This window comes from Gymnodraco acuticeps, unplaced genomic scaffold, assembly GCF_902827175.1.
Source record: "Gymnodraco acuticeps unplaced genomic scaffold, fGymAcu1.1, whole genome shotgun sequence".
Taxonomy (NCBI): domain Eukaryota; kingdom Metazoa; phylum Chordata; class Actinopteri; order Perciformes; family Bathydraconidae; genus Gymnodraco; species Gymnodraco acuticeps.
Genome location: NW_022992276.1, coordinates 782983 through 806143, shown reverse-complemented (window position 1 = coordinate 806143; position 23161 = coordinate 782983). Strand labels below are relative to the sequence as shown.

Below are 23161 nucleotides of genomic sequence, written 5' to 3'. Positions count from 1 at the left end.
ACAGCAACATCCACCTGTTTATGAGCCAAATGTTACAAAACACGTAATTTCTGCACTTTCCATTCAGGTCATTTAACAGAGTGTTTTTTGTGTGTGTGTCCAAGTCCAAAGTAATTGTGTGTTTTCAGAAAGAGTAAGGCATCCCTGCAGCATGTTCAGTGCTCGCGTGAGCTTTCGCTACCGCTTTCACGCTAGCTACTGAAATCCAGGTCACATAACACACACTGTCCATCACTCATGGCTAACGTAACCTGTGTGTGTGTGTGTGTGTGTGTGTGTGTGTGTGTGTGTGTGTGTGTGTGTGTGTGTGTGTGTGTGTGTGTGTGTGTGTGTGTGTGTGTGTGTGTGTGTGTGTGTGTGTGTGTGTGTGTGTGGTGTGTGTGTGTGTGTGTGTGTGTGTGTGTGTGTGTGTGTGTGTGTGTGTGTGTGTGTGTGTGTGTGTGTGTGTGTGTGTGTGTGTGTGTGTGTGTGTGTGTGCTGTCTAAGTGCAGGGAAGCAGGTGTGTGTGCTGACTTCTGTATATTTACATTATTCCCCATGTGTAACACATTCCTGTGTGGGTGTAAATGAGATGTCCATGGAGACGTCATAATTATAGCCAATATAAGGAAGAGGGTGCTGTATCCATGGCAACCAGGGAGATCTCCGTCAGGCACAGAGTTGCCTAAATGTGGGTTTTAATTACAAAGCTGGGGATATAAACATCATCTAGGGTTGTTAGTTTTTAGTAATGATTCATCTGGTGATTCGTTTTTTCCAACAAACAGGCTCCAAGTGTGAAAATAGTGAAGCTTTAAAAGTGATTATGAGAATAAAATGAAAGCCAGGAGTAGGAGCTCTTTTGGATTTTGATAACACTCTAAAAACGAATTCAGGCGACCTTTCACCTCCACTTAATTAAATGCATGGTTGCAAGATAAAAATGTGAGTTAATTGATTTAGATAAACATTTTAAGTTGCAAACATTAATTTATAAGTTGTGTTGACGTAATAATGTTGGTAATTACATCAACTTAATATTGTGTGTCATTTGAACTCTGATTTCTGCGTTAATTGACTTAAAACAAAATTCAAGTTGTAGTAAGTAATGCAATTGGCTTGATAACTTAATTGTTCTACACCTTGAGTTAAGGATTTCAAGTCCACTCCCACTTAACATGCCTGGACAAGTTCCCACAGTTAAGACAAATAGAAATATACAAAGGACATTTTAAGGTGAGTGTCATATTTTGTCATTCAAATACAGTAGATAGCCTTGTAGTTGCACTGTATAGGCAAATTGCTGTTTGACCAAAATTAGCAGCCTTTGAACTGTGAATAGTTCTGTGAGAGGATACAAAGTAGTAGAGGCTACTGTGAGAGTAAAAATACTTTGGTTACTATTGTGATATCGCTTTTTATTAAAAATGAATCTCGGTGAAGCAGATCAAGGATGCTTCTTGAGGTAGGATCGTTATTTAGAGTTGTCATTGAAATGCAAGTTGTTGGCATTCACCCATTCAGAATATATTCATTTAGGTAATTTCTCTTTTTTTCCTTTTTCAAAAATAGCACAATACAATAGAAGAACACAGAGAACTATAGCCATCCGCTGCCTTGTCGTTTACTTTGGAGAAGAGGAAGAGGACCTTTTCAAGGAGTTTAACGACGTAATTAAAAATCTTGAAATAAAATAAAATCCACGAGCACAGGACAAAAGCACTGCTTTCTGTCAGTTACATTTTGAAGCATATTGCACTTTTGGCCACACCCCAATCAATAATATCTTAGCAACGTTCAGCATGGATATGTGTTGACAGCAATGGCATGGGAAAAGGATTGTGTAACATTTGAAAAGTGGCTTCTGCTCTTCACTTAACCAGAGTTCAAATATTGTATGGAACCTGCAAAAAAGATGAGAAGATACACTAAAACTTGCACGGTTGGGATTGACAAAATCTGTCCACATGCATTTAAACACTAGGCAAAGTACTCAAAAGCACCTCTGTGTGTCTTCAGGACCACATTGCCATGGTGACACACACATGCAGACTCAATAGGTGAAAACAATACCAGCTGGTAATAATGTCTCTGAATTAGCTAAGAGTGACAGTTTAAAAAGTATGCAATTACCTAATTCATTATCTCTTATGCGCTAACCTATTATTTAATGTGCTTCAAAAGGACATGAATATCGCCTTCATCAGTGACCGGTCCACCCCAGGATCTGACCATACGATGGCAATCATCGTGGTCGAGGGAAACAAATGAATGAGCAAGCATTCTGCGTTAAATGTGTTCATCCTGTTTGAAATAATGACTGTCGGCAGTGTAAACATCTTTGTTACATCTTTTGTAAAATTGATGTGTGTGATCTGCAGATTGGTGGCCATTGAGAGTTTGTTTCTGTAGTTTTACAAAAAACTTTACAGATTTTACATATTTGGCACTGGTTTTAAGTATGCAAAGGCCTCTAACTTCGTTGTGATGGCAGCATTTATTTGCTGTGTCCCCATGTCCCATGGTAATATGGCTAATGTGTTTATTTATTATTTGTGGGGCAATTTCAATTTGTTAATTATCTTTTTTTTCAAGATTTAAATGAAGCTCAGCGCAAGTTCTTTCAGGAAGACTGGGTGTATATACATTCACTCCGCAGCTGCATATAATCAGCTCATCATAGGCGTTCTCTTTAACCTATTACATTTCACCTCATTCTCCAGCAGCCAATCAACGTGCTGCAGCCCAACTATAAAATGGTTCTCCTCTCTCCTGCAGTCAGCTGTGATTTCAGGTGTTCATGCACCTTATCATATGGCATGTGTCAATAAATGTTCAAACAAAAGGAATTCTCTCCTGATTGAAACATCATGTGTTGAAATAAACAACTGCAGTTCAAAATAAAAAAAGTGAATTGCCTAATATTTTTGTTGTGGAATCAATTAATTTATTTCTTTAAAAGGCAAAAACATGAAAAATCTAAGAAAACAAACTATTGAATACAATATATTTGGAGCAACTTAATTTATAAATGGTTGTCAACTTAAAAACGTGTGTTCACAATGATGGTAATTAAGTACATACAACTTTAAATTCCTTTTAAATCATGTGGTAAAACTAGTCGGAACAACTTAATCTTTTGAGTAATCAACTTCAAAACTTGTGTTTATGCTACCAATTATTAAGTAAGTGTAATTAAAAACACCTCCGATTGTAGAGGAAAAGCCTTCTCCCCTAACTCAAATAACTTTGTTGCTTTAAGACAATTTCATTAGAAGTTGTCTTAACTCAATAAACATTGATGCAAACTGTTGCGTTGATTTTCTTTGTTGAGCCAAGGCATTTGTTTTTAGAGTGTAGTTTCAATATTTTCCTATTTAAAGTATCTTAATAACTTCTTTTTGTTCTATATTTATCTATATCAAGTGCTTTGCTGACCTAGTTTTACCACAGGTTAACAAACGTTTGCTCTAATCATCTATTCACATTCTCAATGCAGTACGCTATACAGACTTAAAAGGGAAAGAGAAAGCCTTGGATCATGAATGAAATATTTATGAATGATCCGGTGGTTTGCTGATCCAATGAGATTTAGTTTATGTTTTACTGATTTATTTACCTTCCTAGCCACGAATGACATGAGCTTCCTGCACAGGAGAAATATTGAAATGATGGAAATGTATGGTTTCTGAGTAGAAATGCAGCTCCTTCACATTAATGGAAAAGTAGAAGTGATTCAGACATCTGTCAATTATACCTCCTGGAAGTCTACCTTTGCCTGGCACTTTGCAAAAAAAGTTCTCACATCTTTACATACAAAAAAGAAGAAGAGTGTGTGGTGATTGTGGGTCACACAATAAATGAGACTGGAGCCTTCTAGACTCTAGAGTAAACAATTACTGTTCAAAATATCGAAAGATCAATTTGTATACAAACGCCTGTCATGAGAAGAAATAAAACAATAGCCTGCCAGCATAACATCTACAGAACATCTTTCTATGATATTGTCTGTTTCATGCAAATTCACTGAGAGTAAAACATGACTGATGTAAATGCTCGCACGTACAGTATACCCCTGGTAGTTGTGAGTTGTGCTGATTTGACATGAAGGCTTTTAGCTGTGCAGCCACAGCATTTGTAACCCAGAAATGGTAATGAAGTGAACTGGGTCAGGGCCTGTAGATACAGAACCAGAGAGACATGGCAGCTGGATGAAGAATATGAGAAAGTAAAGATAAAGTAAAACCAGCCACATCCTGTTACATTTTGCAAAGTTCCTTGTTTCACCAGCCACCATTGCAGCGAGTGTTAAAATGCCTCGAGGGCTGCTCCTTGGACATTGGATTTAGACATGTATTTATGATCATGGGAAGCAGGAAAAGAGCATGGAGAGCCTGGGACTGTTTGCATGGGTCAGGTCCTGTAACGGAGTTGAACCCCCCGTCCTGCTGATTCTCTATCAAATATTTACCACCTCCTGCAGAGCTAACATTTAAACAGCAGCAGCGAGCAGCGAGGAGGAGAGAGCTGGGTGGGGGTGGGGGAGGTAAAGGACATTCATAATCCAGAGCGAAGAGAATTCCTACTCTATAACCAATCCTCTTTTTTGGGAAATGCCCGTCTGTGCCTTAGAGAGAAGCAGCTTTATCAAAAAGACCGTGCTTTTAGAGCATCATTTGGCCATTTTATGTTTGAAAGGCCAACATGAATTCATTGTACATTTATAAAGAACAGCCTAGATGTGGATGTTCTTTGAGGGTATAAAGGAAGGATTGAGACTGAATTCGGGCCAAAGAACCAAGTCTATTATTAGCTCCATCTAAAGTCTGCCAACTGGAGCGCATGTGTGTGTTTGTGGGTGTACGTGAGTGCCAAACACATCAGCCATCAAAAAAACATTAAATCTAACGTGTGCATGTCCTTGCTCTGATACAGCAAACACACACTCATAATGAGATTTAAACATTACATTACTTAGACAGGGGTTTTGGAATTGAAGGGATGGAGCGGCCGTCTGGCTTTGCCATTTAGAACAACTAAAGGCAACGCACTCCTGACATCCTGAAATGTGCATTTGTGCTCCCATAATTCTCTTCATCTATTCTAGCTCTCCTCTTGAGGCTGAATGTGTGTCAGAGATAAATCTTGCATATGTATGAGGAGGAAGAGGAGGAAGAGGAGGAAGAGGAGGAAAGAACTGGGGCAGGAAAGTGGAGCATCATTCCAGGAGTTTCTATTGATCCTAGCAGGAGAGGATGAACCTGCACAGCTGCTTCACCTTCACTCTGACCTTTATCTGAAGACTAATGCACAGTCCAGATGACAGATTACACCATGCTGCAGGTTATGCTAAACAGTCATTAAATCCTGGCTCCGTTTACTGTTTAAACTAATTGAATGTGTAGAGTGTTTGCAATTTGCTTATATGTATTATGTGTTGTGATAAACAATAATATCATCATCACAGTTTAATTAAAACCTGCATAAAGGAGAGAACACATGCAGTGGCTTCTCAAAGGCAGCATCCACAAACAGTAATGTCCTTGGTTTCAAAAAAGCTTGGGACTTTTAATGACTTCCCCTTGACGTTGATCATTTGAAAAATCAGTTAGACTGTTGAATCACTGCAACAGACAGGGTATATGGAAACAGATTGCAGTAACACTTGTTTCTGACCAATGCTCCAACACCCTCAGCTCCTGTGTCCAATGTTAGCTAAGTTGGATAAACGTATTTAGAACCAGGCGCTGGTAAAAACCTCCTGTAGGGTGGGATTGCCTCTTCGGCTATAGCAACACTGTTAGCAGCCATGCAGGAGAGACGCTATGTGGAGTGCTTGGATTGTACAACTCAAATCTTTCTATATCTTTGACTTTGTGGAAATCTGACACATTACAGATCATCAACAAAGGCATTAAATGTATTGCAGGTTAAACATGCAGTAAGAGTCAAGCTGTTATCTTAGGAGGTCAGCGTAATGTCGCTGCTCTTTTGTGTGTGTACGCAGCTCTTACCTCTGCATAGTCGGTTGTGAGGACAAGTGTTCCATCTCCACAGGAGTTGACTGTAGCAGGAACCAGTTGCTCCTTCTCTTTGACCCAAACACGGGCCCCCTGGATCAAAGACACACAAAGACTGAAGTTAAGCATTGATATCAGTAGGAAAAGTAGTGTTTTATTACATAAAGTGCTGAACTCCCTAGTGACCGCAGTAGAGGTCTTCCGCCAAAGAACAACACACCATCCAAACTACTTCTGCTCCAGCTTATTCAGACCTTTGACCCTAACATAGTAAAGTCACAGATGAATGTATGTTAAGTGTGCATGGGTGAACAGATGTGTGTAATGATAGAAAAAGGCTGCAACATCTGGACTTTCTAGTAAGGTGAAGCAACAATGCTTGACATCTGTATGTGTGCATGTGTGTGTATTTATATGTTGGAGGGGGGTGACTCAGGGTCAGAGGAAGTGTGCTTCTCCGAGACCTTTCCACACAGACAAAGCCTTCTTTCACAAAGTCACTGACCTCCGACCTTCAACCCCTGAAGAGGGGCAGAACATAACAGAGGAGGGGACTAAAAAGGAAACAAGGGAGGAAGAAGAAGAAGAAGAGGAGGCAGTCAATAAAGCTACTGAAGTACTGTAGGGACAGGAAATGGACCCATGCTCTCCCTTTAATGTGTATAATTTAGTGTTTTGCAGCAACACAGAATTGTTTTGGAATGTGCAATACCATGAAGTCTTGAAAGACATCAACAACTGGTGTAAATGATATCACAATGAACAAATGATTTAGAAATGTGAATTTACCATAATTAATAAATGACCAATTAGGATTGTTCTATATCTGTCAAAGTATTTCAAGTCTAGATTTGACATCCACAAAATAGGAAAATTATCTTGAAGCTAGAAGGGATGGAAAGGAATGTGTTATGTTCTTAAAATAACTCAATAACTGAAACATTTGTAAGATTTGCTGCTTTTTCTCTTTTTAATGTTGTGGTACATTCCATATATTTGGGGTTAGGAGCTGTTCGTCTGACAAAATTGCAAATTGACCAACGCCTGAGAAGAAGATTGAGCACCAGAAGACTCTGAGGGACACCAGATGTGCATTTGAATGAACTGAGCAGCAGAGGTCTGGAAATGAATTGTTTTAGCAACAGATGGTCCCTCAGCCTCAAGCATTCCCTGACCACTTTCATCTCGTTCATTTAACTTATCCTATCTTTTGATCTCTTTCTGTCTTTTCCTTGTACTATATCAATCTGACACACAACCAATAATGATAATAGAAAATCAGTCGTGCCCCAGGCTGTAGAGTTAACCCATCACAAGTCATTCACACACATACAGTGCACTATATATAAACACTGCTGGTTAGCTGAAGGTAAGGCTTAAGGGGAAGAATGTCTGAATGAATTTTAGATAAATAGTTTTAACACTGCTGGCTTTTGCCAAATATAAACTAGTCTCAGTGACAGAAATTAAGATGCACATAACAAGCTCCTGGTCATACCAAACCATGTGAGGCTGTAGCTTTAAAACTCATGGGTTATTACATTGCACAAGGGAGCAAATTCAACTTATTAGAGTTATAGTCTTACTGTGAAATCAACAAAACACATACAAATACAATAATGTGTATTGAAAGAATTACAAAGATGCCACAAACAAACACAAATTGTGTGGGTTTTTTTTGTAACTGTAGCTGTGTGAAAAAGTCAGTACAGAGACCTCCGTATGTTAGTTCACCAATTTTGATCCAGACTTAATTAACTCAACAACTATTGAAATGCACTAACATTTTGTATAGCCTATCATGGTTCCCAGAGGATGGACCCTGTCATGTCTTCATTCCCTAACCTTTCCTCATGGCCTAAGGTTGACATGTTTATTTCAAAACGTCTTGTTTATGAATGAATGGTTTGGAAGGTAGTTTCTCTCCTCAGGATGAACTGTTTACACTTTGGTGACATAGGCTGTGTGGTGAGATTCAGGATAAGGAAAGCTATTATATGACCACCAGCTATAGACTTGATTTAACCACCACAGGAGAAAAGGTGATTATGTTCTGAACAGCAATACTATGCACCTACTGAACAACAATGACTCACATGATAGCAAGTGCTAATGTATTTTATTAAATAGCTAACTAGGCTATAAATAATGACATTCAGGATCATACAAACGTAACATCATTTTAAATCACGGTGGTCCTGCTAATTAAGTTTAGCGTTAAACAACAACGCAGACAAATACACATCAATAACTTGAATTTAGAATAAACGAATTCAATGCATTCGCGAGTTATTAACAACAAGCACTTAACAGACAACCACAATCTAAGTTATAGACACCACAGAAAGTATAGCCAATGTGGATTTACAAAGTAATGTCACAGTTAGCCAAAACGATGGTTATGCAAAGCCACAAAGCTTTGAAAACATACACAACTCCTTCTAGCTCAGCCTGTAGCTAGCAAGACGCACAGAGCACATGACAACACTTCAGAAATATAATAGCCTACTTTTAGCTTGCAATGCTAACTTACAGTATTACTACAGCTCCTTCAGACAGGTGTTGTTTTGAGGCATGGACAGATGTTTGTTGTGATAACGGTGCATGCGACACAACGAGATGCTGCTATGATTTTTCCAAAAGCCTCCCTCTGCTAATTTTGACATCATTTGAAATGTATTAAACACGTTTATAGCGCTACTTTCGTTTGAGTTTTCTGAAGAATACATGCATTTGTAGACTATCAAACCGTTGTTATCAGGGTAAAAAATCGCGCTGAGCCGTGGATGCACTCCGGCATACTGACCGCCATGAAAACCAGAGACAAAAAATGCTCTGAGTTTCATAAAAGTCAGTCAATGCTTTCCAAAAGCACGAGCAGTGAACTCCAGGCCCACGTGACTGAACTAAAAATGGAAAGAAACAGACTAAGAAATGACGTAAACTCCATGATCAAAACTGCCAAAAAGAATTTCATCACTGTCAAAACTGAACAAAAATAAACCCCGTGAACTTTGGAAATTACTCAATAACCAGCTTGGCTGCAGTAAAAAACTCAAAACGAGATTTTCTAACTTAAACATAAAGACAGATAACAGGCTCATTACAGACAAACTGGATGTGGCCAAGTACTTGAACATTTTTTTCACAAACATAGCCACAACTCTTGTAAATAAATTACCCTCCCACTCAGGGCTTTTTGGAGTAGATCACATCATGACCTACTACAAAAACCTAGGGGTACGCAAAGATGATTTCAGTCTAGCAAGGGTAACAACAGCAGAGGTACTCATTAAACTGAGCACCCTCCAACCTAACAAGGCCACTGGCCACGACAATATCCCCTCCAAATTCCTCAGAGACACAGCAACCGCCATCTCACCAGTCATAGCTCACATAATTGACCTCTCCATAAAACAGGGAAAAGTACCCAAAGACTTCAAAATTGCAAGAGTAACCCCCCTGCACAAAAAGGGCAGCAAATTGGACCCAGGCAACTACCGCCCTGTTTCTACACTTACCTCCATCTCGAAAGTCATGGAAAAAATAGTATATGAACAGGTCGAAAAGTACCTCGCGGAAAAGAAACTAATCTATGAATTTCAATCTGGCTTTAGAACATCCCACTCCACTGACACATGCCTTCTTTATTTGAGCGACCACATCAAACAAGAGGTTGACGAGGGCAAGTACTGCGGCATGGTGATGCTGGACCTACAAAAGGCTTTCGACACTGTCAATCACCCCATTCTGATTGACAAGCTAAAAGCAATTGGTTTTGATAAACTATCGGTGAGCTGGATGCAATCCTACCTGGAGGGGAGAGATCAGATGGTGGAGGTAAACGGTACTCTGTCCCCCCCCTCCCAGTGAGCTGTGGTGTTCCACAAGGAAGCATATTAGATCCGTTACTGTTCCTAATTTATGTAAATGACATGTCATCAGCATGTGACTGTAACTTGTTCCTGTTCGCGGACGACTCAGCCCTGCTGGTCTCTGACAGGAACAGGTTGCAGGTTGAAAAAACCCTCAGCTCCGAGCTCGGCAGAATCTGCACCTGGCTCGCCGATAATAAATTATCATTACACCTGGGTAAAACAGAGTCCATTCTCTTCGGTTCGAAACATAATCTCAGCAAATCCGACGACTTCTCAGTTGCAGTGGGCGACATTATTGTCACAAGTAAGAAGGAAATTACATACCTAGGATCTATTCTTGAGGCAAACCTCTCCTGTGATAAAATGGCATCCAATGTAATAAAAAAAGTCAATCAAAGAACTAGATTCCTATACCGGATCTCCTCTCTGGTAAACAAAAACACCCTGAAAACTCTGGCAGGAGCACTCATTCAAGGGTACTATGACTATGCTTGCACGTCATCAATCAATCAATCAATGTTTATTTATATAGCCCAATATCACAAATGTTACATTTGTCTCAGTGGACTTTACAGTTTGTACAAAATATCAGTATGACAATACGACACCCTCTGTCCTTAGACCCTCACATCGTACAAGGAAAAACTTCCGAAGAAAACCCACAGTTTAAAGGGAAAAATGGGAGAAACCTCAGGGAGAGCAACAGAGGAGGGATCCCTCTCCCAGGACGGACAGACGTGCAATAGATGCCGTGTGTAAATTGAAAAGATAATACATTTGCAACATAGGTAGTCCAAATGTTTGGAAATGCATGTGTGTATAATAGGAAGATGAATCCACGAGGATATCCATCCAGGACCTATGATCCAGGACCATAGCACCTCCAAGGCGCTAAAAATAAAACTTCAAACATCGCAAAATAAACTGGTCAGACTACTTCTTGACCTTTCATCTAGAACCCACCTCACCTCTGCCCACTTTGACAACCTAGGATGGCTTAGAGTAGACGACAGAGTACAGCTACTTGCAATGGGCCTGGTCTACAAGATCCACTACACCTCTATGGTATCCATGTACATGTCAAAATTCTTCCCAAAGGTCAAGGAATACCATGATCATAACACCAGAGGGAGCTCCACAAATCATGTGAAACCCAGATTTGGCACAAAAAAGGGGGAATACACGTTTCGCAATTATGCCACATCAAGGTGGAACGCTCTTCCCACAACTGTAAAGGAAAGTAAAACTATACTTACCTTCAAAACCTCTCTTAAAGAGCACCTTCGGGGGAGAGCATTGCAAAACTGGCCCCGGTAATGGTACAAATCTCAACCTGTCGTTCAATGGACAGCTTCCCCCCCCCCCATCTATGTATATACTCACATTTTAGACTCTGTTACTAACTGTATATCTGTAGACTTGGTATGTCTTAAATGTCCGGTTAGGATGTAATAGAACGAAATCTAAAATGAAAATTGTAAATAAGCAATCTGTATGTAAAAAAACCACCTGTATGTAAATTGTAAATAAGCCATCTGTATGTCAAATATGTCTTATATGTCTTAAATGACATGATGAATTGGAAATGGGGGACCCTGATGTAAACAAGACGAAAGTCTTTCTCTGGTCTGCATCCCCTTAACAATTGTATGTTTTGAGCTGTACTTTACTGTACCCAATATACAAGCTGTTAATAAACTTTTCAATCAATCAATCAATCGAAGGCTGATATGATCAAGAGCCTGCATATGAGACGTTCAGGGGTCATCGGTAAATGGTGGCGTCTACCTATCTACCTATTCTCTAGGCTTCAGTGGGCTACTTGTTCCTGTTTGGTGTTCCTCTGACTTTTTATCTAGCGCTATCATTAGATCAAAATGTGTGAAATACTTTGGTTTAGCTGTATTTTGTGTTTTTTTGCGAATTAGCCAAAGTTAGATTGTGAAAAATGTTTTGCATTTCATTCCAATTCACACCAGTCGCTGGGTGAACAAGCTTTATACATTATCTAGAATCACTTAAACAACTGAAAAATTAAAGAGCTTCCCTGTTGTGCCCCCCTCAGCAGCTCTCTATTTATAGACCCCATACCTCCTCTAACCTTCTCTAGATCTTCTCTCTCTCTCTGTAGTTTCCTCCCTACCTCCAGCTTGTCTGCCGGTCAGATTCCAGCACACAGAGCCATTATAAGGTTGGTGATGGTGTGACCAAATGACCATCTCGGCCTAAGGCTCACACACACAGTTCACGGGTACTTCACTACATCCTGTTTGAACTGATACAATTACCCCACAAAAAACTCTGTTACTGGTATAGTATGCATAGGCTCGTATCTTATAAACTTCTCCTTATGGGTTACCTAAATAAGAATATAATTCATGTTTTTGTCACTCTCTATCTGTCTCCTCTTTAGGTAAATTGGTATTAATTCCCAGATCTATGTACTTTGTCTGAGTTGCTCGTGTCTATCTCTGGGGAAAACGCAGCATCGGGGGGTTATAAATGATCTGCCAGCATTACAACCTACACCTACCAACACCATCACACTCATCCTCCCCTCCCCCCTTTCTATTACTGGCCCAGACAGACAGGAATGGCCATGCATGATAATAAACTCCAGTGCTTTCTGTGTGTGCAAAACTGGATGTATAGGGAAAACCTCTCCTCACCGTTTCTCACAATGAAATTCAAACCAAATTGCTGTCAAACCGAGGGCTCCAGCTTCATTCATCACCTTCTCGCCCAGCTCCATTAACCCTCAATTGTCACTATACCCTTAAATATGACCCCTGACCTTTTATCTCTCACTATGCTCTCTGACCAACAGGAGATGAAAGAGTACCAACACACTCTGCACAAAGAATGCTATCTGATGAATGACTTATTGCCAACCTGCAGCTACTCTAAAAAAACGTAAAAATGCATTATTTTAAGGTGAAGTAAGAAAATAATCACGTCTTGTAGAAGGCCTTACCTTTATTAAAAGAATGTATTGTTTTTAATAATCTACTGGTTCTTAGCAGATCGCTCTCAAACCAAACTATAGACTGGACTGATTTGGATTGCCTAACAATAACCATTTTAAATTGAATAGATTACCAAATGCACATTCTCTTTGCTTTTTTTATTTTCATTTTCTGTTCGAACAAATACAGACATTTTGAAGCTGCATCAACACTCATAAAATGCATGACATTTTAAAAAGCAATAAAGGAAAGAACCTATTCGGATTGACGGATTTTTCTTTTAGGATCACTTCCTATTTCAGTGATTTTATTTTCCTTATTGTGTAGGCATTACCATAACAACCTGTAAACCAGGAAATCTATACATTCAGCCAAAAATATTTAGTATTCGAGTTTATATTTATGGATTTAAAGATTAACCTCTACTGCTTCTTCTAAGGTTTCCTCCATGTATCAAGGACTCAATGCAGAGTTAAGGTTGGCAGGATTTATTCTATTGTGGAAGGACTATTCCGAAAATCCTGACCATCTAATAATCTTTCATTACTGAACATACAAAAGAGAGAGTCTCCAGAGCATTCAGCCTAGAGCCCTGAACAGCTGTATGCGTGTGTGTCTCTGTGAGTGTGTGTGAGTGTGTATTCCAGATAAAGGGCTTGTTTCTGCTCGGGCAATCACATGGACGCCAGTGCCATTTGATTGAGGCATCGCCCTGGAGAGGGCCTCTGATGATGGACCCCTCCTTCTGAGCGACACTCATGCCCCAACAAACCCAAACATATGATTAATGTCTGCAGGCATATACACAATTGTAAGATCAAACTGAACATTCAGCAGTCACACAACTGCAGCATTCAATACACCTTGTTACATAAAAACACACAAACACAAGCAGCACATACAAATGCAAATGCTCTGAATGTGTGTAGATCTAATATAGTGGTGAATGCTGTCTCAAAAATCTATGCTGGTGTTTCAGTTGATATGGGAAAAGATAACAAATAAATCAAGGGCAAGGAAAAGAAGAGAAGGGCAAGGGATTTGAGAGCAAAACTAAAGGTCCCTTTAAACTGTGCAATTTTGGGCTGTCTGAGACAAAGGTGACAGGCTTTGGTCGTCAATCGACAAAAAAAACAATCTCACAGTCAAAAAAGCAGACAAAAACTGTATGAAACGACACAGAATACACTAGCTGGTGCTACTTTTAACGCTTTTTAGAGTATCGTTAAATTGGGAAAAACAGCCAACAAAAATGATGTAGGCAAAAAAAAAAGTCCTGAGGGAAATATGTAATGGAAATTGCTTCAATAACTGTATAGTCATTAAATTCAAGACCACATGTAAACCTAAAACTAGAGAGGAAAACTCAGGGGCTTGTCAAAGTAAGATACTGTACATCCTCTGGGAACCCCAAATGTCTGTCAATCCATGTTATACACTAGGATTTGTTTGAGTTGACTAAGATTTACGATGTACATGAATGACACAAACAGAACGAGACAAAAACCTAATTCACAGGAACGGAAGCCTTCCGACTAACAATGACAGACAATGGTGATGATAGAAGAACACACACAAAAAGTAGCAAATGGGACAGAAAGGTTATAGTAGAAGAAGGTGCGGGAGACACAGATTGACAGACAGATGAATAAATGATGACAGGAACAGCTGACCAGTAAGCAGCTAAAGGAAGGAGCCTAAAGACCAGCATGGAGGCGGGAGGCCACAGCAGGATCTCTGGAGAGACTAAAAGTCAAGGTGCATTTAGAGATGACTTTGACTGTCTGTCTCTCTGTCTGGCTGCTTTAGTGAACTCATTAACTACAGTTACCTCTACCACAGTTTTAAAACAGCCGAAACACATCCGAGACCCACAAAACACAACAGGCATCAATAATTCAACAAATATCTTCAGTGCAGTTCCGCTGCCATTCTTTCCCGATTATTTTCTGTGTTTCAGAACGTATCCAAAAAATGTAGCAAACAGGTATGTGTTTTAAAACCGAAACCAAATGCAAAATCAACTATCAAGCTCTGCTCTCCCAACAATGATGGATGTCTTACAGGAGAATGGATGTGGCTGTTGGAGTTGTAAATGCTAATGTGAGTTAATCAGGCGAGAAGGGGAGGGTACTCAGGCCAATGTCTATCCTGGATGGAGAAATTGTTGTAATTTATGTTAAACAATTTCCCTGTGATAGAATGACATTTGTTGCTGTTTTTAAAAATAAAATGTATATAAGCTTTTAAAAAATACCGTCTTTACTATTGTTTAGTCTTTTATGAAAGTGTACAAGGGCCGTTGTAGATAACCGAGCCGTTTATATTCACAATTCACATTAATAGTTGTCAGATTATGGTTCAAAAGAATCTCATATTTTCCAAGAATAAAGTACCAAATGTATAGAATAAAACCCAACCATCAATCTTAACCATCCTGAGAAGCAGTATCCCATTGGACGTCTGTTGTGGAGGTCAGGGTATTTGTGGCAATAAGGTCCTTTTTATGTAAAAGGCCTGTTTGAAGCATTGGCTGTCATGGAGACTATCATCCATAAAGCCGGTGAATTTCTGAGTCTCTTACATTAAAGGGGCTCACTGCTTTTGACGATTTTCACAACATTTCTGTGATAAAGCTCTCTGATCTTCTCTAGAGCAGCCCGGCCTGTGTCAGGGACCCAAACTGTGTAATATTCCATGAAAGGTGATAATACAATCAGGACAGCGAGGCTTTCAGCAGATTATGACGGCGGGAAGGAGAGCAACAACATGTGTTTATGTGAGTGGGTGAGTGAGTGTGTGTCTCTGTTGTGTGTGTGTGTGTGTGTGTGTGTGTGTGTGTGTGTGTGTGTGTGTGTGTGTGTGTGTGTGTGTGTGTGTGTGTGTGTGTGTGTGTGTGTGTGTGTGTGTGTGTGTGTGTGTGTGTGTGTGTGTGTGTGTGTGTGTGTGTGTGTGTGTGTGTGTGTGTGTGTGTGTGTGTGTCACCTTTACTATATCAGTCACATCTGTCAGTGCAAGAGATTACTGATGAAGTAAATGCTGCATTCATTTAAACTAAAACATCTGGGGAACAAAACATGGAAAAGGTAAACATGGAAATGTTTCAAGTTATTAATCAAACACATCTTTTCATCAAAGTTAAAGATGGCTAACTATGGTTTTCAGTAAAAAAATATATCAGCAGACTGATTGATAAACAACTAACAACTACCTTTAAAATGGCCTTTTTAATCTTTTCTTTCCATCTCTTTGAGAACAATCAAATATTTGGTCTAACAATATACACACACACAGATGGAGAACCCATCAGATGTGCCACCGCGTTTTAAAACATGAGTGCATCATATTTGGCTGCTTTACTGCTATTCTGGAATATCTGGAGCTTTAGACGGATGACCTTTTGACCTGTCCTAAATTCCAAAACAAACTCATGAATGATTTATCCAAAGTAAACCAGCTCAGAGCTTGGATAAAGGCAGGAAGGAGATAGCAGCTGTGTGTGGGTGTGTGTGTGTGTGTGTGTGTGTGTGTGTGTGTGTGTGTGTGTGTGGTGTGTGTGTGTGTGTGTGTGTGTGTGTGTGTGTGCATGTGCGTGCGTGCGTGCGTGTGTGTGTGTGTGTGTGTGTGTGTGTGTGTGTGTGTGTGTGTGTGTGTGTGTGTGTGTGTGTGTGTGTGTGTGTGTGTGTGTGGTCTAGCATTACTATACTTGTGTAAATCTGTTTACATAGTCACGTGTGGGGACTGGCTTCAAATTGGAGGTCCCCATAAGGGGAATCATTAATTTTAGGGTGAAGACTTGGTTAGGATTAGGGTTAGGGTTAGGGTTAGGGTAAGGGTAAGGTTAAGGGTAAGGGTTAGGCATGTGTTGGTTATGGTTAAGGTTAGGATAAATCTCCAGGAAATGCATGTAAGTCAATGTAATGTCCCCTGAAGTGATGTATACATGGTATGTGTGTGTGTGTGTGTGTGTGTGTGTGTGTGTGTGTGTGTGTGTGTGTGTGTGTGTGTGTGTGCGTGTGTGTTTGTGTGTGTGTGTGTGTGTATCTGTACAGTGCAAATCCTCTTTGAGAGGCCAGTTTTGAGCAGTCTGCTAATTATCACATTCTCTCTGATCTTGGATTAAACTACAGTCGCACAACCCCACCCCCACCAACACCCTGGCAACAAGACTCCACGGCAACAGTGTGAAAACAGAGCGCCATGAAAACAGCGTCTCTCCTCCAAGCATTGGTGGATGCTGGGAGATGTTATTCAGGTGGAGAGGATTGTGGGATATGCTGTCCTTTATAAATATATTGTATTTGTTTCCTGTTAATTAAAATTGGTATTTCTTGTTTGTAAATGAGATTTGTGATTTGGGGTTTTATATACAAATACTTGACTTCACTGTACTCTATATACACTGGAAAAGGGAGTATGTTTTTACAGTTAGTCCATAAAACTGAAGCAATCTGGGAAAAAAACATAAATATTCAAGCGTGGTGACGCTAATGTATGATATTATGCACTCTTTGAAGCAGTAATGCTGCTATTTAAACATTCTGCAACCATCACCTATTTAAATGTACATGTAATTATTCATTGTAAAATACTGCTGAGTATCATGTGATCTTCTGAAGCGACCACTCATCACTTTTATTTCTGACACTTGGTCACACTCAGATTGTTGTTTTTCATTGTATGCTAATCTTTGAACAATAAAGTAATCTGAGCAGAAATGATGAATCTCGTACCAAACTTTACTTTAATATATTTGGCTAATTGGACTTTTTGACACCGAATTAAGGCTAATCTATTTTGTTAAGTATTTATCGTGATATACATTATCAGTCCATTGCCAAGTTCCATAACTGCCCAGAAGATTAATTCACACACTGTAAAATATATTGTATGTGTTTTTTAAAGTAGCAGAGCAGTCCTGTTACACCTACACATAGAGAACAAGCAGGAGATAGATAGACAGGATAGACAGAGCTGGAAACATGCCAGAAGGAAGAGAGACAGGTAGGGCAGCAGTGAGAGTGCTTGGTTGACAGAGACAGAGAAGCGAGTGGCCGCAGGGAGAGACGGAGCATCAAAGGGAAGGGAAAAGAGCAGAGAGAGAGAAACGAAGCTGATGCAGCTCCTGAGCAGAACAAATGTGTTTGGAGCTGCTGAATATAGGTCACACATCTCCAGTGACTGTTCCCTTCCCTCCACTGAACCAGCTTCCTGCAGCAAGCACTTCATGCTAAATCCTGCATAATTTGGACCGCAATCTAGGGACTGTTAAATGAATACGCTTTTTGGTGCTGAAGAAATTACTGAATTGTTTGCTGCTATTAAGACACCATATAGTTCAAACATAGAAGCTGCTTTCTGATGTGTTAGTTTGTTAAGAGTTTCACAGCTTATGTGCATGCAGCAATGTATAGCCTACTGATGATTAATATTTTACTCTTCTTTGCATAAAGAATCAACCTCAGTGTGAGAAAGCTTTTATTGTTATTCTCAGGAGAGGGTGTAGTGGCCACTCAACAAATTGCAGAGCATGAATTATTATTTACAGCCTGTTAAGTTACAGAGACTGAGGGGAAACAACAAGCGAAGTAGAAGAGGAGAGGACTGTGTGCCAGGTAAAGCAGGACAGAGAGAAAGGCTATAAACAGCCGATATGATACAACAGCAATGACAGCGGGATTTAGATCATGTGTGAAAGCGGTTCTTTCCACGTTCACACCTGTCTATCCCCCAGTTATCGGTTCATGGCGCACCTGCAATCCAGTCCCGACCTTTCAAACACACACCAACACTAACACACAGCTTCATGCATCATCAGACCATGCAGAATATATGGTTCCCTACAAATATCTGAACACAGAATCAGCAAGGTGAGCAGCTTCTGGACGGGATCACATTCAAGGATCTATAGGTTATGTCTTTAAATATCTTATTATGTCAGTCCAACACCAAAAGACATTCAGTTTTTTAAGACACTAAACAAAGAAAAGCAGGAATATATATTATATAATATTTGATCCATATTTGAGAGGCGGAAAGTTGTATTTTCTTCCATTTTTCACACACTACTTAAAAATCTAAATATTTGCAGATAATTGTTCAGCCAGATAAGATGACTAATTGCAGCTCAACAATACTTTATACTTTCACTGTCACTTCTTATGTGTGCCAAAAAGTATCCTCTAACTTTTCTCATGTGCAATATGTGTATTTTTTGTTGACCTAACTAGAAAAATACAATTTTTGTTTGTATTTACATAATATCATTATATGCCATTGCAACTATAATCCACTACTAACCCATCCACTTTGAATTTGAGGGGATTATACAGTAGTCTGCTGCTGCCACCTGACATTTCATGCTTGGCTGGTCAGCCAGTTATCATATTTTCTGCCTGGGTCGAGAGGGAGAGGTCAGCTGTTCACTCTTTTCTGGTTTAAAGCATGAAAACAGGAACACAGGGATGTAAGGCTGAAGCATGGAGCGACGAAGATTACAGAGGAATGAAACTTAATGTCTGCTGGACAGACACATCCTAAGAGGATTGATTACTCAGCGGACGACTGCATGAAGTCATGTTTCTGGGTATCAGATATGCAGTGCATTCAGGACTGCAGGCCTGGACATCATAACTCAATAAGTCACTCCATTTTCAGGTCCCACATAGGCTTTTAGTCTGGTCTGTGTCGGGCTTCAGGGTTGGCGATGTGGTGGTCTGCCAATCGATGCAATGATCAATATATTACCAACAGAACGATGGGAAATGGAGCAGGACAGATGGTTGCTAGCTGTTTCTGTATGATCATCCAAACAGCTGACATTTCCTTTTCGTAATGTTAATATGCATTATTACCAGGATTCAATAGATCACACCTCTGCTTTTCTCTTGCCTTGGACAGCAGTGCTCACCAAAGGACTGGCACCCAAACAAGCACTAGACTAATACATGGCATGACATCACTGCCTATGTGAGAGGCATTTAAACCCATATCAGATTAACTTAAGAGGGGGGAGGATAAGTAGCTTGGAGAGGACGGATATTGGCATCAAAGTCAGCAGAGAAGACAATGTATGTGCCACTAAATGGTGAGTGTGGACCAAAACCAAATGAAAGAAAAGGGAGGGTAAGGTGACATAGCTTACAATGAACACCCTACATAGAGGGAGAAAGAGTGGACAATTGAGAGGTAAATTGAATGGACAAGTCATCAGGCTTGCAGGCAGGAGAATTGTGTGTCATATAAATGCCAGGATGCTGGAGGTGAAAGCCTGAATGCTTTTCCAGTGGAGGAATGAGCAGGAGGCTGAATCAATAACCACAGTTTTACCTCATATTCATACCGGTTATTAACCATTTGTCTCACCTAGTCTGTTCCAAAATAGACAACCCTCCTCCCCCTCCTCCTTCACCCCCTCCCCACAGCCTTGTACCTACCCATACCCACCCATGGATGGCTGATCCAACCCATTCACAGAGCACTCAAAAAGCACAAAAAGGGTCTTGTAACAGCAGCATGATGTGGGAGGGCTGTTGCTGTGTGTCAACACGGTATACCCTCCGATAACAGATTGTCTTTAATCCGAGAGCCAGTTGTATGGATGCAAAAGCCCTGTCAGCTCTCGTTTGGCCAATTTATCTGCGGCTCTGCTTAGAATTAATTCACCAAGCCGGTCGGCTGCCAGGCCCTGGTGTTCCGCAGTGATAATAAAATAAACAGGGTGTTGATTTCATTTTCAACCGACATAGACCTGCGGTTAAGGCAGAGGCCTATTCTGTGTGGGTTTGGTTGGGAACAGTGATGAATGGTTCCAGTCGACGGAAGCAGAGCAACACCTGCCCTAACCAAATCCAATACAAATCGAAATAAAAAACGTATAAGCTTATCACACAGGGCCGTGTATCGGTGGAGATGTGGGCGGAATCCCACCGTAAAAGACGTGATCTGACATTAATGTTTAGTTCGATAACAGTGATACACATTCACCATTGCTTACCTCTTTGAAAAAACCCTCCATCCTCCCTAGTCCTCCCAGACGTCGCGCGCCGGGCCCGGCAGAGCGCAGACACCGGGTCCAGTCTCCGGTGCGCAAATCTCGCCCACTGAGGGGTGAGCGTGTTGGTCAAGACGGGGGAAAGGTAGTGGTGCCTCCGTGTTGATGTTTCCCATTCACCGAGCGTTAGTCTTCATACTCGGAATGGCTCAGTGGCTCAAACACACCTCAGCAGTGTCCGGGCTCTATGCGCAAAAAGCCACATGAGAAAAATCCAAGGAGGCTGTGATGAAAAATTGAAAATGTCCACGCGAGGGATCCGTCGAAAGAGCTCTAATTGAAGAGCATCGGTGTTCCAGGCCTGCCTCTTTTCGGTGTAACAGTGTCTGTGTGTGTATGTATATGTGAATGTGTGTGTATGTGTGTGAGAGGCTGTGCGAGCTTGACGCTGCCCTCCTCACACACGGGGCGGTGCAGACACAGCCTCCTCAAACATAAATCACGCGCACACACACACACACACACGCACGCACACGCACACACACACACACACACACACACACACACACACACACACACACACACAGAGGGCAGACATGTAAATTGAAGTAGGTTTTATAGCTGTGGTCAACCCCCTGACAGCATCTGGATTATTTTCTTCTCCAATCAGTAAAAAGGCATTTTTTAGTTTTGTGTAGTAAAGTAGTGGCTTGGGTTGGTGACTAGCTCCAGACATATGAAAGAGGCTCTGTCCCACTTGGCCCAATTACAGGTGTTGATCCTGAAATGACCCAGATTGGACATCAGCAGCACCAGCATGTTGGATTGTATACAGCGTTTGTGTAAAAAAAAGAGGAAAGAGGATTTATGCAAAAGAAAAATTAAGGAGAGTATGTTGTATGGATTTATTGCTTGGGTTATTCATTGAATACTAAATAAATCTGTTTGTTGCAACTCATAGACTTTTATACATGTACAACAGTGTGATACATCTATTGTTGCCCCTAGTGCCTACTTTGTATTTACAATATCCAGTAGAGATGATTCTTGTCAGATAAAATAATAGATGTTGACATGTTGGCTCGAGTGGACATGAATATGTAACAACACAGAAGAAGAAATCCCTGTTTCACTGACTGAGACGATGTCTAAATTAGCAATGAGGCAAGAGCTGTCAGCCAGATTCACTTTCCTGTGTATCTAAAATCCAACAAAGAGAGAGAGAGTGAGAAGAGGAGAGTATTTCTAAATGATCTTTCCTAAAAAGGCCTACCTCCCATTGCAAAGGAGGAAGAGGAGGAGGAGGAGGAGGAGGAGGAGGAGGAGGAGGAGGAGGAGGAGGAGGAGGAGGAGGAGGAGGAGGAGGAGGAGGAGGAGGAGGAGGAGGAGGAGGAGGAGGAGGAGGAGGATAGTCAAAGCCCCTGTAGGGTGAAAAATGATATCTCACAATGTGCACACGGGACAGCAGGGGGGAAACACCCCAATATCAAGAATAATAACACACATTGTCCCCAGAGACATCGGTTTGTATGAATGAGGTAGAAATGGATAGACAGCTGGGTTATGTGATGTGGACCGTGTGTGGTTTTATTCTCCAGTTCAGAAGACCAAGCTGCGGGGGCCAGGTGCAGCCATCAGGAGCCCAGTGTGGGGAGGCCTCTTTGAGGTAAAGTATTGTGAAGCTCAGCCTGTTCCCTCTGGAGCCCTGGAGGTAAAGAGGGGGCCTCCTGTATGCAAGCCTGGAAATGTTATTCAACTGTGCCCTCCATCTTCATCAGGGAGACAGTTCAAAAGCTAGCCCCAACAACAGGCCCCTGCCCTGTATGTTAGAAGTGTGTGCATGTCTGTATGGCCACACACATATACACATACAGTCAGGAAATGAGACCTACGCTTTATAATCTCTAATATGAAATAGCTTTAGAGGATTACCCCCCTTCCACAAAATAAAATAGAAAATAAATATTGACTCGATTACTTGTATGGTTAACCTGCAGCAGCACAGAATGTGCACACTTCATCGTACACTCACACTTAACTGTTAGCAAAACATTTCTGAAGGAGTATTGTGTAAACAGAAACCAGTAAATGCTCCATAATCAGAACCCCGAATCTAACCCCCATCCTGTTGGTGACCAAGATTTCTAAGTAATGTTGTAAACATTTTCACAGTGACACACAGTATAGTATTCTTGTGTATTATGTTAATTGATCTGAAATTATCAAAACATTACATTCATATATGATTTAGTTGTAAAGATTCAGTTACATGAATTAAAAACTATTATCGATGCTATGTTGTAACCAGAAGCAGTTTTTGACACA

The 23161-nt window shown here is 40.7% G+C and overlaps 1 protein-coding gene across 2 annotated transcripts in view; it reads right to left on the bottom strand.

Annotated features, from left to right (window-relative positions):
• Window positions 1–21269, bottom strand: part of myo10l1 (myosin X, like 1) — a 54561-nt gene extending 33292 nt beyond the window's left edge. For both annotated transcript variants that reach the window (XM_034207364.1, XM_034207365.1), the window contains exons 1-2: window positions 20840–21269; window positions 5994–6092 (exon numbers count right to left, since the gene is read on the bottom strand). In XM_034207364.1, coding sequence (XP_034063255.1) covers window positions 5994–6092; window positions 20840–20860 — 120 coding nt within the window. In that variant the 5' untranslated portion in view covers window positions 20861–21269. The remainder of the gene's footprint in view (window positions 1–5993; window positions 6093–20839) is intronic.
• Between the last annotated feature and the right edge of the window lie 1892 nt (window positions 21270–23161).